This window comes from Hippichthys cyanospilos, chromosome 22 (genome assembly GCF_059441005.1).
Source record: "Hippichthys cyanospilos isolate Australia breed blue-spotted pipefish chromosome 22, RoL_Hcya_1.0, whole genome shotgun sequence".
NCBI lineage: Eukaryota > Metazoa > Chordata > Actinopteri > Syngnathiformes > Syngnathidae > Hippichthys > Hippichthys cyanospilos.
The window spans coordinates 3769937-3791159 of NC_142390.1; the positions used below are offsets into that span (position 1 = coordinate 3769937).

Below are 21223 nucleotides of genomic sequence, written 5' to 3' on the forward strand. Positions count from 1 at the left end.
TTTTTACCTCTTTTATTTGGGGGAAGAAACAAATTAGCTTAAGCGACACTTGAGTGTCTTCAACTAGTTCTTTGCGCTTTGTGTTCCTTATAAGATATTTGTATTCTTTACTGCATTTTTCCGCAGCTCATTCCAAAATCTTTGTAGCTATTGTAACGTACGCACTATACGTTTTCGATCGGGATAGATCTCGAAAAAAACGACGCATTCACAGTACTGGAAGCGTTGTATGTATTAGAAAATCTCAATATGTATTATTTTATACTTATGGGAAGAAATATGTGCACCACGTTGTATTTTCATGTGTGGGATAGAGCTCGGAAAAAACACACAAACAGTATACACGTATAAATACACCCACCATATTATATATGTATATATACACTATGTATACACCTATACATACATATAAATGTGTGTGTTCATATATGCAGTATATACAAATTAATAACTTCAAATGGCTGTATATACAAGATATCACATAGTGTGAATACACATTATAATGTGTGATTAATCTGGAAAGAGTCACAAGTTAACTGTGGAGAACATGATTAACTATGATTAAAAAAAAAAAGTGTGCCCTAATATATACTGCAGCATATGTATTATGTATATACGAATGTATGTGTGTTGTGGGACGCCGGCATTAAATTTGTTTTAAGTTGCATTAAAAACAGCATCCACTGAGATTTGCCGGTATCTGCAAAAACCCGGTTTTCAACGAATTTGACCATGAAGGCCTTTATTTTTTCCACTTAGAAAACACAGAAGCACTTTGAAGCGCGGCGCGGAATCGAAAGGCAATTTGATTTTATGTATGCATGCGCATACATTTCTGTTAAATCTAAAGCCTTGTCTGCTTTTGTGCGCCAAAACATCTCTGAGCCAGCATCCAATTAATAGCCTTAATGAGCGCATCTTTAATGTTGTTTCCGTGCCACTGTCACGGCGAGCCGACGCGGAGGCGGCCGTGACTGCGGGGTAATTACCTACCTTGCCAACGTACCTTTAAGGGTTAATAACGTGGAAGGTGTAAGCGCGGCATTTGCATAATTACACACGGGCTGTTTAATTTGCAACTTTTTGACGGCTTTTGTTCAGCCCCCCCCTCCCTCCCGCTTGTTGTGCGCGCGTTTCCTTGGAGGGGCTCCGACAACAAGCGCCTCCTCTTCCTCCCGCACCTCGGGCGGACCCCCTTCTCGCTAAGACCCTAATGAACAACGGAGGCAGGATTTGTTTGAATATGAATATGAATGTGCGGCGGGGGCCGGCTGCGAGTTGACCTTCAGCCGTGATTTTCGGTTCATCAGGATTAGTCAAGGCGGGCGATCAGGAGCCACTAATGCATAATGACTTCTAAAATGAAAAATGTGTAGTGACCATGCAAATGTCTCAGCTAATCAAAGAGGGGGGAGAACCCGGGCCCGGGTAGGGGAGAGGAGCTAAACAAGGACGTGTCAAGGCCTGACAGCCAGCGAGGGAGGCGGCCCGAAAGGGCTGGGGGAGGGGGGGCGCGCGTGGAAAGTAATCAAGCGCCTTGATTAGCCGCCGATGAGGACGGGGATGTCTTATTGGCCCCTTGACACGACGCGCGGGACGCCTACCGTCATGGCCGCCCGGACGACAAACGCCCTCGCAATTAGTGTCCGCTTGGGCGTGACTACACGTCGATATTCTAATTGGTTTTGTTGTGGAGATCCTTCGGCGAAAACCTGCCGCAAACGTCACCGGTGTTTGAACTACTTTGGAAGGATCTCATTTTGGGTTGAAGGGGAATCAAGAAACAACACTGGCGCTATTCAACGGGAAGTTTTAACGAGGTCCGGCAGATAATCTAATACTGCAGTTTGTTTTTCTTTTCAAATTAAGAGCAGATTAATTGGAACTAAAGCAATTTATTGTTAACTTGTGTTTGAGTGACTCCTTAACAAAATGTGAGGCTTTATTTTAAGTTGTAATCTAATGTAATCTAATCGTTCCATCCCAGAGGCAAGTCTAAAACATTCAATCCCCGTTACTTTATTTTTTATTAGTATGGAAACGGCCCGGCATTAAATGAATTAACTCCGTTTCGTTTTCGACCCTCTTTTTACATATTATTTGAGCAAAAAAGTGTAGTCGGTTTAAAAATTTCCAAAAGCTCTGCAATAACCACTGAGCAGTAAGCCACCGCTGTACGCTTTTAATCCACTTCCTGGCTCTTTCACATGAGCTCCACTGATAGGAAAAGCTAAAGTAGGCGAGTTCAGGGAACCTGCTAATTAAGGTCTATATCTTTTTAAATGGCTTACTTTTCCCAACGGGCATGGCGAGGACGGAAAAAATAAGGCGAGCAACACAAAAGCGCGGCGGCCACCTGTCCTTCAGCGTCTCCTCTAGCCTACGCCCTTCGCTTCATAAATACCCCCCGACCCGTTTGCGGGAAAAGGTCTCTTCCTCAACGCTCTGTTCCCATTGGTCTGCAGGTTCCAGTCTCAGTGGCCATGATGAGTCCCCAGGTGATCACGCCACAGCAGATGCAGCAGATCCTTCAGCAGCAGGTGCTTTCCCCCCAGCAGCTCCAGGCCCTCCTCCAGCAGCAGCAGGCGGTTATGCTGCAGCAGGTGCGTGCGTCTAAAGTCGGTGTTGAGACCTTCCGGGCAAAAATTCAAAGATGTCTCACTCCAAACTTTCACTGACTGCAACCGTTGTAGAATTACCATAATTCTCAGAGTACAAACCGTTGTATAATTACCGTATTTCTCAGAGTACAAGTCGAGTTTTTAGGAGAGCGTTTACACCCAACGTCGCAAAAATGCGTCAAGCGCCGCCTAATTGCCTCAAGGAGGATGCGCGGATATGTTTTGGGGCGCACTATGAATAGGAAAAGACAGAGTGACTTGTTTCCTTCGACCCTTGCTCGAACAAGCCGGCACAGATGTCGGCAGGTGGGAGGAGAAACGGTCACAACAGTCGTAACTTGGGTAAAGAAAGCTTGGGATAATATCCCAAGTAAGATGATCAGCAAATCATCTCCGAAGAACTCCATTTCAAAGCTGACATATTAGTGAAAACCTTTCAACGGACTTTACCTCCATGCTTTAAAAGCCGCCCAGCCCAGCGCATGCTAGCCGCCGGTCGCTCTGTACGTCCTTGACACGCTTTTGCTGAGAGGATTGGGAAATTGCCTCGCTTGTTCCACGTCGTCTCTAATTAAGCATCTCCCACGTGTCGCCGGTTCAATTCCCCCATGTGGGACTTGGGGCCATCGCGTGGTGCCGAGTGATACGGTAGGTGGCGGATGATGTAACATTTAGGACTGCGCCGGTGTCAAAGTGCGTTCTCATTTGTGGATTTGATTAAGGCAAAGAGAATTGTTTAATTAAGATTGCCACTTTTCACCATTCTTCTTTATTATGTGATGTCACATTTGGGTGCTGTAGACTTTGCCGCCGCGTCTGTCATGGCAACTTACCAAAAACACTGGTGCTTTTGATGCACATTTTCCTCCCCAAAAAGAATGACGGATCAAGTCAAGGACTGATACCTTGAAATAAGGCCCGTATCGACCTGATACCGATTTTTAGTATCGGTATTCAGCCTTGCCTAATATACACAGAATTTCATCGCACATTACAATAAGGACCCATCACTTGTTTTGTTTCTTTGACTTTGGCCAATGAAAAATTTCGAGGCATCATACCTGTGCAAAGGATCGTATCATCACTGGGGTTGTTGACCTCAGGTTGGGTCGAACTAAAACTTCAAGGCGACAAATTCGATTGACCGAGCTAAACGTCAACTCTAAGTAATAAGAACAGCAAAACTTTTTGCGTTGTTTTGCTAACGAACATGGCTGCAACCGAAATGACTTCAGACCAAAACAAATCCAACCGATTGCGTCGATTGCGTGGGTTTAGTCGAGCCCATTTGAAGAAAAGAACAGTGCATATGCAAATTCCAAAAGCTGTCAAAAACATTGCCAATAATGCGCAGCAGTTTTTGCATAATCAATGCGCAACTCTGCGCTGTAAATTTAGAAGAAAAAGCAAGCGTTTCCTTTTTACGGGAGGGCTCGTAAATGAATTCCAATGTTCCCTGTCCAATGCAATAAAGAGTAGCTACGCTAAAGCAAATGTGTCCTTCTATGGATTAACCCGCATGTTTGTTTGTGTGCAGCAACATCTGCAGGAGTTTTATAAGAAACAGCAGGAGCAGCTTCATCTTCAGCTTCTCCAGCAGCAACATCCTGGCAAACAGGCCAAAGAGGTATTTTTCTTCTTTTTTGTTTTCAGACGTCCCCCGCAAATCATTAATCCAAGCTACTTAATGCAGAGGATGCTGCGACTTTCTCGCTTAATGAAGTGTTTCCAGCAACAACAACAATTCATAGAAACGAGACGGAACGGGGGAAAAAGGCGACTCATTAGCGCATCGTCTTGACGGCTGCGCGCAAAGCTTCAAGTCGCGCCGTATGGCACTCATAAATCACCTTGACGGGCAGGCGGTCAACGCAACTAGATAGCGCTGTCTCATCAGCCGGCTATCATGGAGAAGGAAGAAGAAGCCGGCTTGACAGCCTCCAATCCAAATCCGGTCCAATTGATCGGAAAACACACGCGGCGTGCCTCACTCTTCCCTCGTCTCCTCGAGCAGCCCATTACGTTGGCCCCGTAGGAACCGCCGCGCGACCTCCCCGCGCGCGACCTCCCCGCGCGCGACCTCCCCGCGCGCGACCTCCCGGCGGCTTTGTTTCTGTTTGGATTTGTAATTTGTTTTATTTTTGCCGCCGCCGAATATGGAATAGAAATCGCTCCCTTATTTCTCCCGGGGAGGTGGGATGGGAATCGTGGGACGGAAGGGAAGAGGCATCGCGCATAAGGTTCCAGCTGTCATATGAGGAGTCCAAATTCCGATATTTTTGCCTTTCAAAACAAGCGCAATGCATTTGATTTCATTGTTTTGTTTGCGACCTAGGATCTAGGCTAGTTCTGTTCAATTCTACCCACGCAAAGCTGTCATTTTTAAACAAGGCGTCTCGTGTGATAGCTTTCTAGCGGAGACAAATGGATAGGATGTACAGTTAGAAAAGCTCTGGGCTTAAAAGCGAACCCTGGGGCACACCAAATGTTATGCGAGATATCTAAAGCGGGTACATACAGTACACTCACGTAAAAAAATGAGGTGGGACACGAACCATCTTTCCTAGACTCGGTTTCCAGGAGGACATCGCATTTTCGTTTGCATTTTGATCGCGTCTTCTTTCGCTATAGCAACAACAGCAGCAGCAGCAGCTGGCCGCCCAGCAGCTCGTCTTCCAGCAGCAGCTCCTGCAGATGCAGCAGCTCCAGCAGCAGCAACACCTGCTCAATATGCAGCGGCAAGGCCTCCTCTCGCTGCCCGGGCCCGCCCCCGGCCAGGCCGCCCTGCCCGGCCAGACCCTGCCCCCGCCGGGTAAGTCAACGCGGCGCCCGTCTTTTGTCCGCCGGTTTAAAGGTGCAAATGTTTGTCGGACGCTTTGTCTCCCTCATCGGTATGCACCTGCGGCCTCGCCGCGTTATCTCGCCGCACGTCTGTGTTTGCATTGCCCTCATTGGTATGCTCCTCCGCCGGCTACCTTGTCCCTATTTTTCCGCACGATCGTGCTCATTCCGTGTCCGTGTTTGCTGTTTGTCTGTTTCCCGGCACTCCATCACCTTCCCTCCTTGTTGTTGTTTACCTCCTTTGCTGACAAGGAGAGAGGAAAGGCGCGAGAAGCATCTTCCCCGGAATAAAATAAACTCCCTTGTTTGGAGTTTCACAAACGCTAGCGACGCGCCGAACGTCGCGTACCGAACGGGTGGGCCCACGGATTCATTGGCCAGTGAACTGGAAAGCTTGCTTCTTTCATAATTCCCTCAAGTTGATTCATTAAAATGTGTTAGTGAGTAGAATAGAACATTTTTACTAGGATTTAACAAAAAATCGTTTTATTTACCAGGATTTGCAGGAGATAGGGGGCCTGTCCCACCCACAAAGAATAAACATTTATATCCTAATATCAAATGCATACAAGGAAAAAAATTTAAAGTTAAACTACGTTATTTTTTTGAGAAAAAACATCCAATGTGAACTCCAAACATTTTTAACTATAAGATTTAATCATTTAAAAAAAAATTAACATTTTTTATCACCAGAAATATTTTTTTTTTGCATAAAATATGAAACAAAAACATTTGGATTATTCCTGGAATATTTTGCATTCTGTATGCCTTTTTCCCCCAAATAGTCATTAAAACATACAGTTATTCCTTCAAAATATTTATCAATTCATTTAAAATGTTCAACTCTGTTTTTAGAACACTTTAAAAAACTTTAAAACATCTGCAGAGCTAGAATGTCTGGACTGCAAAGACATAGATTGAATGAATGAGTTTTTACATGTGCATTTTAGCGTTTTATTTATTTATTTGGCCTCGTCCTTGTGTCCATTTTGCAAAGCACCTCTGTTATAATTTAAATCCGGTGATGGCATATTTTCCACATGTTCCACTCTAGCTGGCCTGAGCCCAGCAGAACTCCAGCAGTTATGGAAGGACGTGACCGGAAGCGGAGGTGGCGGCGGCGGCGCTGGCGCCGGCAGCCACGCCATGGAGGACAACGGCATCAAACATGGCGGCGGCGTCAATAACACCAGCGCGGGCGGCGGCACCGGCGGCTTGGACCTGTCCACCAACAACCACAACAGCAGCAGCAGCAGCAGCAATTCGTCAACTACCTCCTCCTCCAACCCCCCCAAAGCGTCCCCGCCCATCTCGCACCATTCCATCGCCAACGGGCAGTCCCCTGTCCTCAACCACAGACGAGAGCGGGAACGAGAGCGAGAGAGGTAAAAAAATGAGGCAACGCAACCGTTCCTTCACAAATTTTGATTGGCAGAAGCGTTTAAGTGATTAAGTGACATGTACTATTGTCTCAAGCATTTTCATATTAGTAATAAGAAAAGTTCGTTATGCTGGGAAATGTGCCAAAAAATTTACATATAATAACTTTTTTTTTGTCTTTACATCGGTGCAGAACATGCAGAACTCATTATATACATTGAATGTATCAAATTGAGCTTATTGCCATTGAAGGGCTTCTGCAGCTCCTCCGCTCCACCTTCCGTCCCTCTCCACTTGGTCCCTTTGTGACTTTTTTTTTTTTTCGGTTGCTCCAGAATTAAAAAAAAAAAAGAAACGGTGTATGGCGCTAACCCGGGTAAACATCCGCTCAAAAACTACAAGATAAAACAAAGGCACTCCCACCCGCGTTGTTTGTTCCCGTTCAAAGCGGCGCCCACGTTAACTACGGGGAGAAGGAGATGTTTTGTTTATTTGTTTAATAGTTGATCACTATTACGCGCGCCAAACAAGAGGTTTGTTCTCCCCCGAGGAACGCACTTAGCCGGCACGCAGATATCAAAAGCAAGCAAAGGAAAACATGCGGCGCGCACAACAAAACCTCCCCGGCAGACGAGAGGAGATAAAGCCCCTCGTAGCGTGCATTAAGTATTTAGTGCTTTCTGCCGCTTTTGAAAATTACCTTCCTTGCTTGCTTGTCATGTAAACAGAATACACGATGCCTTGAGTGGCGTTTCCAGGATGTTTATCCTTGTGAGGGCGTGTTTTATGAATGCACCCCTGCACCAAAACAGACTCTTCACATATCGCCCCATGCATTATTCATCGGCTTTACTTGGGCGATATTATAATAAGGCCGTACGGTGGCGCGGCTCGGAGGTGGAAGTGCCGTGTAATTGGTTTACGGTAGACGCTATCGCCGCCGTGCCGCTCCGAGGCGGGGAAAACCGCATCTGGAGGCGAAAAAAGACTTTATCTGCCCGTGTCCCGCGGGGTGTCCGCCGATGATCGAACAAGGAGTATTGTCGGGAGCGCTGCTTACCAACAGCGCGCCGATCGATGCGGGGTGAGCCCCTCGGAAAATGCCGGCGAGAGCGCGCGCGCGTGCGGCCGTTAGGTTAAACTGTCATCTTTAATGGGATTCGCTTTCAAGCCGGGCCTTCTGGAACGAATCTTGCAGTCGTTTTTTTGAATGACTTTGCAGTCAAATTTATTGATATTGTTAAGGGCTCGTCTAACTGGATATACTTTCGGCCCATGCACAAAGCGTTTTTGGATGGAAAAACAAAATCCATTGCTGCGTGTTCCAGTTGGTTTGCTCTCAATTTGAAAAGGTCGCCGCCGTTCCTGTCACGGCATGAAAAAAAGTATTAAACTAGACCTACTCGGGTACCTTCTAGTGTGCCTTCATGTGTCCCCGTTTCAGAACCGCAAGACTATACACTGTATGCCTTTGTGAATTAGAAGAGTAAAAATAATTTGGTTCTCCGCAAAATTGCGACTTTTGCATGTTTATCATGGTCTCTTATTTGTTGACCTATTTTTCTTACGTCTCCAATTGAGTGACCTTTTCTTTTGCGCTTTTCTACAGAGCGCGTCCGAGAAAAGTCAATCTGTGTCTTACCTCCACCTACTTTTATTTATGTATTTTCATCACACAGTTCGCAACACGAAGAAAATGGCGGCTCTCATCCCTTGTACGGCCACGGCGTGTGCAAGTGGCCCGGCTGCGAGAACATTTGCGAGGACTTCAGCCAGTTTTTGAAGTAAGATCTGCTAGCATGCTCACATTTTTATTTGAAATGAGCCGCTAGACTAAATATTGCTACTCAGTTATATATTCTTTATCCTCGGGGAAGGATTGCGCATTCTTACTGCTGATGGATGAATGGATGAATGGTAGAGAGTTAGATAGAGGGACAGATGCGTGTGTGCGTTAAAAAAAAAAAGTATGTTTAAAAAAATATCAGATTCCTCGAGAAGAAACAGATTATGCAGCCGCCCAAATGCGATCTAGCGAGCTTTGACCGCCGCGGCCACTTTGACCTTGCCGACAGCCCGAGTCGAGCTATAGCGGCCCCGGACCCAGCCAGTCGTGATCCATAACAAATCTCCTACGCGGCGTGGAAGCGCCTGATAGGCTTGTGGAGGAAGTCGTCAAAAGGCTAATGGCAACTCGCACGGCCGCACACTCGCCTCCACAACAAAAGGCAGCCATTCAGTTGTTGTCACGGTGCGCGGCAGCCGAGCCAATGAACTCTTCATGCTCCATCAACAATTTAGTTAATTAGCTCATTTGTAATTGGCCGGCTTTGTTGCCGGGGTGTCAGTGAGGGGACATCAAAGGAGGGAAGGTGTTTGCGGCGCCGACGATTACAGGTTATCACGCCGCCACTCACCCGCTCTCTCTCACTCGCTGAAGAAAAGCTTTCATTTGAATATTCTAATTAGATTTGTAATTAACTGTGAAATAACGATCTGGTGTGTATTTTCCGACGGGCTATAAACGGCCACGCGGATAGAGTCCTGAGACTGTTGACTTGTTTTTTTTTTTCCTCCCAGTCGCACGCGGAAAAACTCATCCAGCTCGTGAATGAACCGTAATAAACTCTGTGTTTATTGGGCGAAACAGCCAGACAGTATATTAAGCTGCATTTTCACGCACTATCAACTCATATTGTGAACTTTAATTGACACCGTTGCATGGGAATAAATCAAAGTAAATAACAGTGGCGCCCTGACAAGATTTTTTGCTTATTCCCTTTGCTGAAGATGCATCGCATTAAACCCAAGTCAGCGACAACTAGAGCTGGATAATATGGGCAATGTTTTTGTTGATTTTTTGGGGGGCTTTTACCGTCGATCTTATTCAATTTAATCGATGTTATAAGCCCAACAAATGCTTGATTTGATTTGTAATAGTTGATTTACTCAAAATGTAATCTGCGAGCTGTGAGTTAATACATTTCCTACTAACTAAAGTGTTCAATTTCTGTAAGTTCTAAAGTACTTAAGTCATCGATTCTTTTGAAGTAATCCCTCAATAACTGATCAGTGGTCACTGATAATCCAGCACGAATATACGAAATACGAAAAGTAATCGGAAATGAAGCCCAAATGGATCTTTTTTGGAAAACTCGGAGCAAATCTCCTCTCAAAAGTCGTTCAAAATGCTAGAAATCAAAAAAAGGCGAAAACAAATACCAAACTATAATGAAAAATCAAAAACGGGCACTATCCATTTTCCTCACATCCATCGGCATCATGTATGACTTGAGCCCGTTTCCGTGGCCCAGTGCAGGTAGAGGAGTTTGCCTTCCAGCTTGGGGACCAACGCACGCATGAGGAGGCAAGCTCTCGTCGGATTAGCACCTTTTTTTTTTTTTTTTTTTTTTTTCCCTGACGATATCTTTGCATCACCTCGGTACGCTTACTTAAAGACGGTCTGTATGCTCTAAGGATATAGCGGAGGTAGCTTAGTGGGTTATTTAGGAGCCGCTGTGCGCAAAAAAAAAAAAACACAGGTCAGACAGCGGAATAAGCTTGTAAAGTGATGCGACAGGGCGATGCGGAGGGGAGGTGAGGCAGGAAGTTGAAAGGTTGGCTGAGTATTTTTTTTTTTCCCATGCTTTCCACAACATCGCCTCCAACAAAACACAACAGCGTCTCGCTTGGCTTCTGCGCACGTACGCGCTCTTCGCGAGTCAGAGGCTGGTTCTTCTAGCGTAACCCAGCCGGCACATGAAAACAAGACGGCAACAAAGGAGGCGGGCTCGTCACCGCAACAAAGATGGCTGCTCGGCGGCGTGCCTCGGAGCGGTGATTGTCGGTGTCACGGGGAGGCCTTTCATGTCGGCGGAGATGCCAGTCGACTACACACAAGCGGCGTTTAAACAGGGTTACATAAAGCGGGTGTCAGATTTAGATGACAGTTTCCATGTCGCGAGATGGGTGTGGGTTACGGGTGTGACGGGGAGGGGGAGGAGGGACCCGCTCGGCGCCTGCCATGCGTTTAGTCATCTTTTGTTGTGTTGCGCCGGGGAAACTTGTCGCCGTCAGCGTTTAAACGCTCCTCTTGTGTTCTTTCAACCGCTCGCACCTGGAAAAGGTAGCTGCGAGGTGGCGAGCGAGCCCCGCGGGCTTCTCGCAAGCGCCCAATAAGATCGGATCCTCGCGTTTGGCTTGCGTCGACGTGTTCGCCACCTACGTGTGCGGGAACGCGTTTGGTGCTAGCCGTTTTCATGTCATATATAGTATTCTTTATCCTCTGGGAGGAATCGCTATATATATATATATATATATATATATATATATATATATATATTTTATATATATCAGGGGTCACCTACGTGGTAGCCCCGGAGTATCACATGAGTTGCCCGCAGACCTGTTCTGCAAATAGTTTACAAGTCATCGAACAACGTGGTTTTCTCTGAATTTTTCTAAGGATTATGCATATATCACATATACATTACATATTACGCTTGATTTGTATATCTACTACAGCTTCTTAATTATTGTGAGGGATCAATAACATGATCAGGGTCTTCGCATATATACAAACAAGATCGAGTATTAACAGGCTGTTAGACTGCTTCAGACGCTACATTAGGACTGAGGTTGGGATTGTTCCCGTTGATTGTTACTTCAATACATCCTATAGGCGCTGCTGCAAATTGTCATTTTGGGCGAAAAAAAACTCAAAGCACCAAAGCTGCAAAAAGGGAAGCGCAAAGTGGCAAGAGAACACCGCGTTGATGCGTAGAAAAAAATCAGTCTCCCATGAATCGATAATAACCGATAGAACGATCGATTCGAAAATTGGAAAACAGCTTGCTTGAACAGGTTGAATTAAAAAAAAAAAAAAGCAAAAACATGAAAATACGTCTTTGGTAGCTAAATCATCTACTGCGCGGCCTTATTAATGGCGCTGACGTTGAAATGGCAAGCCCACTAACCTGGCGTCTGTAACCCGACGCTAATTAAACCCACAAGGCTGCAGCCGAGTGTCTTCGCATAATACACGCACACACGTACGGACACGCGCACACACACACACACACACACACACACTCCCTTCCCCCGCAGCCCCTTGATAGTTGAGCTTCCCCTCTACCCTTCCACATGTCTGCCGCTCTGTGACAAGACCTTTAAAACGGAGGGCATTACTTATGCATCACCACCACGGGGAGAGTGTCTGTGTGCCGTATGTGCGCACGCATGCGAGTGGACATATGCTACACGCGTGTTTGGCTCACACACCGCCGTCTGTGGACAGCATGGTGCGGACCCTCGTGAGGAGCTTCGCTGCCAAACTCTGAGCCCATGACAATACTCCAGGACAATTATCCAAACCGCATCATAGTGTAGATTTATCACCGGGCCCTTAGTGGATGCTGATGGCCCACATACATATTCATATTGTGTACAGGGGGGGGGGAGCCTTTGAGATGTTTTGGACATGAGAGACTTGCAGGATGCATGAAAAAAATAGGCGGGGGAACTTAGTTGCGAAAGCGCTTGATTGTATTGTTTTTACGAAAGATACTAAACTTATTCGGCGTTTTTGTTTTATGGCCTACCTTATTATTTGCTCGATTATGAAATATAGTCTGCTCAGGGAAGTGGTATATGGTATTACTGTGCATGTGCGAAAAAAAACAAACAAACTCCTGAATCTTTTGACCAGTAAAAACATATCGTGTCTATAATTAGTTTCGTAGTGAACTTTTTTTTAAAGTTCAAACACGTTTTTTTCAGTTGCTGTGAAAACGAAATCACATTTGCTCAAGGCTCAAGTACAGACCAATCACAACTAAACTTGCGAACATCACGTGACCCAAGCCAGAAAATTACCTGGTCCGTGATCGGTCGTCACTCGAGCCTTAACAATTGAAAAAAAACAAATCTTTTCAAAGCTGTTAATTGTCTAAAAAAAATAGGTCACAAGATAACCATAGACAAAAAAAACTCAATTTTTCGGATATTTTTAACGAAATAACATGTTCTATATACCCCTGCCACTTGAAATGCTATTCTGTTTATTACTGCATTTGTGGAATTAGACATAAGCAAGGTTTTTGACCATAAATTTCCTGCCATATTTACATCTCAAATGAAGTTTTTGAACCCCCTTGAATATTCAAACACATTTATAATGACTTTCAATGATATCACGCAGGGTCCACTCTACTTCTGAACAAGCTGAGTAAACAAGGTGTATTTTTTAATGATTGTTTCCGTCCACCCTTCCCCGTCATTACTCTGTTCGTCATGCGGAATTATGAATGCACAGAGGGACATGCTGCCATATGAATATTTCATAATTGTAGTAATATTCCTTGTAATCGCCTCACTAACTGGCCAGTAGCAGAAGGTGTCTTTTGAATTCATGGCGAACATGCTGAATTTGGTTTAGAAAAAGAAAAAAAAAAGAAAAAACAAAACTTTGCGATTCCCTCCCCCTCCTGCTCGCGCCTCTTTTTTTTTTTTTTTTTTTTGTAATGAGGTATCTTTGGGGACGGCGAGCAGCGCGCGGCATGCTTTTGAAGCAGCTGTAATTCATGACACGCGCCATACATCAAATGCATAAGATAGCATTATGGGCAGTGAAATGAAAAGGGTATTTGCAACATTAGTTCCCTCATCCTTGGAGGGACGTGATTAAATGATTAATGAAATGCCCCCTCTTCTGCATGCACATCCTGAAACAGCAATTAGGCTGGGCTGCAGAAACACGCCGCTTCTTCCCACCCCTCACTCTCTCATCTCCCAAACGCTTCCTTATTCTGGGTTGCCAATGAAACATTTGTGAACAGGAGCGATCGGCGCCGACTGTTTGGGAGTTTGTGCTGTGAAATTCCACCTCTTTTTTTTCAGGCACTTTGATGCGTTTGGTTATTTTTTTCATGTTTAGACTAAGCTGTAACCCACTGTAAAAAATAATGAACTGTTGTGGAAAGTTGATTCATATTTCAGTTTTTTTCTTTTGTTAAAAAGGATACCGGTTTAGGTATACTTATACAATTTTATAAGACAATAGTTTTCTCTTTCCTGTCATTATTTTGGATGCCATGTGGCCCGGTACCAGTTGATCCACGTGCCGTGGACCTTCGGTTGGGGACGTCTGTATGATGCGCATTAGTGACGTGGTTTTCTGCCAGACGAGCCAACAAAAAAAAAACGAATTATACCACATGATCTTCTTATCTTCTGGAATTGTTGAATCGGACATTGATGCCATGGCACATTTTTTTTAATTCATCTAAAAATGCTTGGCGCTGGTTCGGGGCTGAAGAAATATTTCAGAGGGGATACCTCATTGAAAAAAGCTTGAGCTGTGCAGAACGCCTTAGATTCTTTCGGAAAACCTTAAAAGCCGAGAGGATGAACGGAGGACCCGCCATTTTCCAAAAAGCCAGTTGACGGTCCTAGCAGCCCGGCAATCTCTTTCTTCAAACACAGCACGTCGTTTTCGCGGCGGTTAGATGCTTTTGTGCGTCCAAATGTTGCCGTTGTTAAATGGCGTGTATTGTTTTGCGTAAACGAGGAGACAAAGGCGAGGCGCTGAGCCAGCTCCTTTTCCGCCGGCCCAAGTGGCGCGGGTTCCATTGTCATGTTAAACGCGGCGCCACGCGCCGTCACGCCGCTTCTAATTAGCTCGTTTGAGTTGGGAACAATGGCGGGATCCTATAGATGATTCCGCCGCTATAGACGAAATCACACTGAAGGTGATACCGATCGGGTGCCTAATAAGTGAATTTGTCCACCCGCAGGCACCTAAACAGCGAGCACGCCCTGGACGATCGCAGCACAGCCCAGTGCCGGGTGCAGATGCAGGTTGTACAGCAGCTGGAAATCCAAGTAAGTTCCTTCCGCGTGGTGGCTTTTTGCCTGACTAATTACGCCGTCACCACTCGCGATTTGTCAAACGAGGCCACGGCGAGGTCTAGCGCAAAAGCAGGACCTGCTGAATTAAACAAAGCCAGCAAACAATGGGATCCTTAGGCCTGGCAGCCAAAGCCATTATGGCTCTTTTAATTGAATTAAGCGTGCGCTTTATTTTCCCCGCTTTGCTTTTTTTTTTCCAATTAATAGCGAGCGCGTCTCTCCCAGTCTGCCGTGTTAATTAACTGCACTTTGCACCTGAAGAACGCTCAAAAGGAGGGAACTATTTTCAGTAGGTGGAGCGTGACCTTATTAAGAAGTCATGCTGGCTAGATAATGAGAGCGCTGATTGAGCGACATTATTGCTAAGCGCCGCTGACATCTGCTCGTCTTTCTATTTTGAAACAACCGGATGGATTCGGAAAATTGTTAGCGCCGCCTCGCTCCAGCTCTGTTTCTGCAACAGAAATAAAGAAAGGGCTGGAGAAAGATCCAGTGAGGCCCGTAAAGTTTAGGACGTGATTTTTGACTGTTAAAATGTTTTTTAAACCGTGATCAGCAACGCACTACTGTCCTGTTTAGAAACATTGGCATGTGACATCATGTGGTGGGCCGGATCTTGAATTTTGTATTAGAACAAAATTGGTTTTACCTCGGGCGATTTTTTTGAAGGTCTTTCCGTTCCGTCCTCTGATCTAAACCCTATTGAACATGCGTGGAAAGCAACGTGTTGTGTTTTTAGGGTTTTGTTGTCCTGTGTGAGGTGCAGCACTGTAACCGGCCTCTTGAGACCCATCCGATTCATTTGTGCCCGTAGTTGTACCCGTTTTTTTTTCTCAGCGGGACGACAGCTAGATGAAGATGGACATCCTTTATTGTGCGCACTAGGACTTATTAGGGTCGCTAGAATGTGTCAAAAGATATAGCTGGAAAAACAAACGTCCAGTACAGTGCGCGCAAATGAATAAGCTAGGTCCCAGGAGCTTATTACACTCGTTTTTTGCCTCTCAAGAGCCATCATTACTAATGAGGACCCAGTCCCTATTATGTGTGTGTTTTTTTATGAAGCTTTCCTTGAGGTCCAGTCCCTGTCACTCCCGCGCATGTATGAGATTGATGATAGTCCACCAAGGCCCAGAGAGGCAGGTCCGTCTCACGCCATGTTTTCTAGGACCCCTTCACCTCTTGCCAGCTGCAGGCTGAGCCTCCGTCTCCTTAACTGTGTCCACGGGACTTTGAGTCCACACTCAGGACCAGCTCATTACTCGCCCGGCCGCCTCGTTACCGTCAGGGCCCGGCTGACCTAAATTCCGCTGTTGACAAAAAATGAAAGGCTATTTGTTTTTCGCCCTACGTGTTTCTTTACTTTTGGACTCAATTCCCCTCTTCTCCTCCGCCTTTAACAGCTTTCCAAAGAACGCGAGCGTCTTCAGGCCATGATGACCCACTTGCACATGCGGCCCTCCGAACCCAAGTCATCTCCCAAACCAGTGAGTGCATATTGCGCCGTAAACACGCCGGCGATGAGCAACTGTTTGGAGCAGATGAAGATATAATGAGATCTGTATCACCTGCTTGTGGCGGGGGGGAAGACAAGTTTGGGAGTGTATTAGATGGCCGAAGGAGCGTGGAGAGCTCCCTGCGTCATTTCACCTTGATAGATATAATAGCCAAAACAAGCTGTTGGCTGGATGATTGAGCCCCTGCCTCCGAGACGTTGTCATTTTAGCAACAAACAGTGGAAAATGATAGCCGAGCTCCATGCTGATATAAACACAATTGTTGCTAAAATTGCCCCGACGGGATATGTGACTCTTGATAGCCATTTAACATTTTTTTTTCCCCCTCCAAATATTGTCTCCGATTTCGCACAGTCAAACATTTGAGCGTGTGTACGTAGTTTCGTAAGTGCCCGCTTTCATCGCGATCATTGAATGAAGATAATCACATGATAGCATAATCATCCCGTAATTCCGTCAGGAATCAAACTCCCCTTTTATTATTCCGTCTGTCGCGCCCTTTCTTCAAAACCTCAGCAGAACGATTCCATGTCATCCAATGACGAATCCGGAGCTTCTAATCCGACCTGAATATGAATGAATGACGTTAATGAAGTATTGCGTTACATAAAGCGCACATGAAAGAACGGCTAATTGCATTTGATGGCGCTAAAGAAAGGGGTGGGAGTCGGGGGTGCGTTCCGGCAGAATTCCTCAATGAACGTTTAGGATCGTAGTTTATTTAAGGCTCCCTCCGTTTTTGAGAGTAAATATCATTTAAGTCACTGTAAGGAGGTACTGGATGCGTTTTTCACAACCACTGTGTCTCTTTTTCTTGATATGTTTGTTTACAGGGAACAGAAATAATGTGCCTAGGTCATTTTGGCGCATTTAGTCCCGGAAAAGTGTCAGAAACGTGTAATCAAATGACGTTTTTTTTTTCTCTGCAATTTTAACGACATCCTGGGTCAATTGATCCGAGGTTATGCGAAAAAGTTTCAGATACTTCTGTGTGTAACCTTGCATGACCGCATGAATGAAAAATACTGGCTTGGTTGGCAAAAAAAGAAAAAAAAAAGTCCTCAAATAATCTTTGAAAATTGTCAACACATGCTAGGTTTCCATGATTGTAAATATTAGTAATAAATTGAGTACCGAGTGCCAAGTATCGGTATTGCGTATATAATATTAAGTGACCAATTTGAAACATTGTAACTTGCCAACACAAAGTTTTGCACTCATTTACTCGATTTTTTTAGATAAGTGTAGGTTTGTATTGATAAAAGTATCAACGTTTAACCTCTCAACTTTTATTCTTCTGTACTCATTACAGCCAAGCGGCGATTTAATTGTCATCAGAAAAGTCCGACAGCTGGCCAGACTATTTCCGACTTGACATTTCATCCTATTTATTAACAAAAACGGGCCGGACGATACCCTCTCTCCCGCCCATCTTTTTTAGTCGATGCCAAACTCCCACCACGGTTGCGTCCCACACTTGTCGACTCACAATTAGGACAATTTGGTTTGAATGTATAACGATGTCATTACCGTTCCCGGGCTGAAATTAGCAAGGCGCCTGAAAGGTCACTTTGGCGTTTTTCCAGTCGGTTGAAGGCTCTCACATGAGATTCGGAGGCAAAAAGTGAGGGGAACGATGGACAATTAGCGCAGTTAGCGTCTGGAGTGGCCCCGTGCTGTTCGCTGAGTGACACGTCAAGTAACCGAGTCACTCGCGATTATCGTAACAAAGTTTGGCCAAGAGATGTGAAATTTTGGGAAAAAAAACATGAATGTCTCAATGCACTCGTTTGCCTGCAGACATCCTGGACGCCTAAAAACTGCTGTCTTCAGGCCCTAAACAACGTCAACCCTGCAATTTATTTAGTCTCAGTGGCTAGTCAAAAAATACACAATCAGGTAACAATGAGTCACAAAGTAAAAAGCAGAAATGAAACACTTCGGAAGATCGAGAAGAGGAACGAAACAGAAATATTGAAGCTAAACAAACCAACGCTCAAAGTAAAAAGCTGACTTTTCAACCAAAATGGACAAAAGTTATACCGCATGCTATCAGACGAAAGTTCATTCTTTTATTTGACAAAATTTTACTGTAACATTTGCCAACATCTTACTTTTTTGGAACACCAAACATCGCTACTGGGATCCAACAGTTTTCGGAGGTAAAATGAACAGCGATGTCTTAAATACTCAGTGTACAAGACGGACTATCTGTACTAAGGGAGTGATAAATAGAGAGATAAAACGAGATGGCACTCGATAACACGGAGGCTGATCGTTGGCTAATCTTGAACAGCGTGCTCTAATTAGAAATCGCGTGATACAATTTGCCGCTTGTAATTAGCCGAGATGGGCTGGCTCCTTTCCACCAGCCTTGTTAGAGGAAACACGCGGCTGCGTCAGGGAGGGAGGGAGCGCATACATGCGGATCTCGGAGAAAGGGTGCCGAGTGACTCCGCAAGTTGGATTTAGGAGGGACAGAAAATGAAAAGCCGGTTTGAAATGTGCACTGCCTGGATATTTGATGCTCGTTTTGTATCTTTTTTTTGTGGCACTTTAAGGGCCAAATCAGTCATGGAATTGTTCCAAAAAAAACTGTCCACTTGAGGAGAAAATAAAGTATTTTGAAAAAGATTTTTGGGGCTAAAGGAATGTCCACTTAAGGTAATCAACAATAAGAGTAATCACTTACCTTAGGTCATGAATTATTAAAGTAATCCATTTCTTTATTGAGTGACGAGATTGAATGTGCGGACTATTTAAAAGAGTTAACAAGTCTTTCTTCCTTCCAGCTCAATTTGGTATCCAGCGTGACCATGTCCAAGAATTTGCCGTCGGCGTCACCCCCTAACTTACCGCAGACGCCCACCACTCCCACGGCGCCTATCACGCCCATGGCGGCCATGCCCCAGGTCCCCTCGGTGCTCGGGGGCGCCAACGTGCCAAGCATGGGAGCCATGCGCCGACGCCACTCCGACAAATACTCCATGCCGCTGTCGTCGGGTAGGTCGTTCGTTTGACTTCTGCGCTCCCGAGACCCAGCCTATTTATTTGTGTCCATTTTGTCATGGCGAGACCCGCCCAGAAACCAGACTTTAAAACACCACTCTCACGAGGCCAGATGTCCCGCAAGATGGCGTCCAGGAGACCAGATGAGACAAAAAATGTCCAAAATATTACGTATTGAGCAGTTTCCTGCACTGTGCAGGGTTTTAAGGTGCATTTTTGCCAGCAGTCAGTTTACTGCAGGCGAAATTTAAGGATTCTCAAATCAGTCGAAAGATATAAACCGAAACCAAATTGCCTCTACAGTGGACACCAATGAATAGGCCGGTTCGTGAGATGACGCGCTCATGAATGGTGTAAACAATTGATCTGTGACGTCTATCGCCGTCCCTGGAAATCAATGAGTTAATTTTTTTTAATCCGTTTTAATCATGATGCAACACACACACGCCCGCCGGCTTTGTAAAAAGCAAGCTTATGTTTAATCGCTTTATATGTAAATAGACGGGAAAGCTACGCCCGCGCATAAATATTACACAAGTGTTAATTAAGTTCAAATAATGGGCAAGTAAATACAATATTTATTGCGTTAGGACGTTTCTCACTTTTGCATTTTTAAACCGTCCGCCTTTGATGTTTGTATTTACTCGCCGCGTTTAACGTGAAGTCACATCAATTATTCAGCGTGGGGCTAACTAACTGCTCCGATCTCATTTTATGGATTTATTAGTGTTTAAGATCTCTCACGAGAGACATTAATTAAAAATGCATTTTGTTAGACATGGAAAATGCTGATTTGATGTGCACCCCCCCCCCCCCTTTTTCTCCCTCTCACCCCCCTCCCCCCCTCCCCACAGCCCCTCCTTTTAATTTGATGAAAGCGTGAGCCAATGCAATACCTGGAGGAATAAAAATTTACCAATTATTTCAGGTGGTGACACAGTATTTATTTTTCCAGAGATTGCCCCAAACTACGAGTTTTATAAGAACGCAGATGTCAGACCGCCGTTTACTTATGCAACCCTCATAAGACAGGTGAGTGGGAAATAAATTAACTTTGCATGATTAGATTAAAATTAATTGCGGCATGAATCACGGCGGCTTTCCGCTCTCGATCCGCGCAGTGAGTGTGTGCGGCGCGCCATCTCGTTAGTAAAGCATTATTTGATGTCATCTCATTCCAGGCTATCATGGACTCGTCCGACATGCAGTTAACACTTAATGAAATCTACAGCTGGTTCACGCGCACGTTTGCGTACTTCAGGCGCAACGCCGCCACCTGGAAGGTAGGCTTGGACTCCGTCTGGGATACTTGGAAAATTTGTTCCAAAAAATCCACTTCCAGAGATTCGGTTACGGGTTTTTAGTCCCATTAGTATTCTGTAATAATAATAATAATCATATAAATGTGCCAGATAAGTGAATATGATCACGGAACAATACGAAGTAATCGGTGTAATCTATGGTAACATTCATATATAGCTGGAAATTGTCCGACGCAAGTTACCTTGTTGACAGTGGGCAAAATCATATACATAAATACAAATACAGAAAAAAAAGCTTCTGCGGTGATTTTTAGGCGCGCGTTATTTCCACTTCCTCCTCTCCCGTCCCATCTCTGAGAGATCTTTTTATTTTTTTTTCCATCGGGCGCAATTAATTGCAAAAAGCTTGGCGTGGAGAGGGCTCCGACGCACTAATTATACAGCAGCCACTCCATCATCAGCACCTTTTGTTGAGCGAGACACCCACTCCCACCCCCTCCCCTCCCACCTCCTCCTCAAGCCGCCTTGCCTCTGCATATCATTGATTAATTAGGAAGAAAGATGGCCGTCAAGCCGGAGGGGAGGTCAAACCTCGTCCGGGTTACCAATTGGCCTGTCATGGAGGAGGAACTCTTTATTTACCGCCACAATAGGGCTCATTTGTATACATGTCGCCGCAACTTTA

General features: G+C 45.1%; 1 protein-coding gene across 9 annotated transcripts in view; it reads left to right on the top strand.

Moving 5' to 3' along the window:
• The window catches only part of foxp2 (forkhead box P2), an 87217-nt gene that overhangs the window by 60360 nt on the left and 5634 nt on the right, over positions 1-21223 (top strand). For 8 of the 9 annotated variants that reach the window (XM_088406597.1, XM_088406596.1, XM_088406603.1 and 5 more), the window contains 10 exons: positions 2466-2603; positions 4159-4248; positions 5253-5433; positions 6517-6847; positions 8522-8626; positions 14636-14723; positions 16154-16237; positions 19060-19270; positions 20205-20308; positions 20458-20559. In XM_088406597.1, the coding sequence (XP_088262723.1) occupies positions 2466-2603; positions 4159-4248; positions 5253-5433; positions 6517-6847; positions 8522-8626; positions 14636-14723; positions 16154-16237; positions 19060-19270; positions 20205-20308; positions 20458-20559 (1434 nt within the window). The remainder of the gene's footprint in view (positions 1-2465; positions 2604-4158; positions 4249-5252; positions 5434-6516; positions 6848-8521; positions 8627-14635; positions 14724-16153; positions 16238-19059; positions 19271-20204; positions 20309-20457; positions 20560-21223) is intronic. The other variant, XM_088406602.1, reaches the window with a different exon arrangement.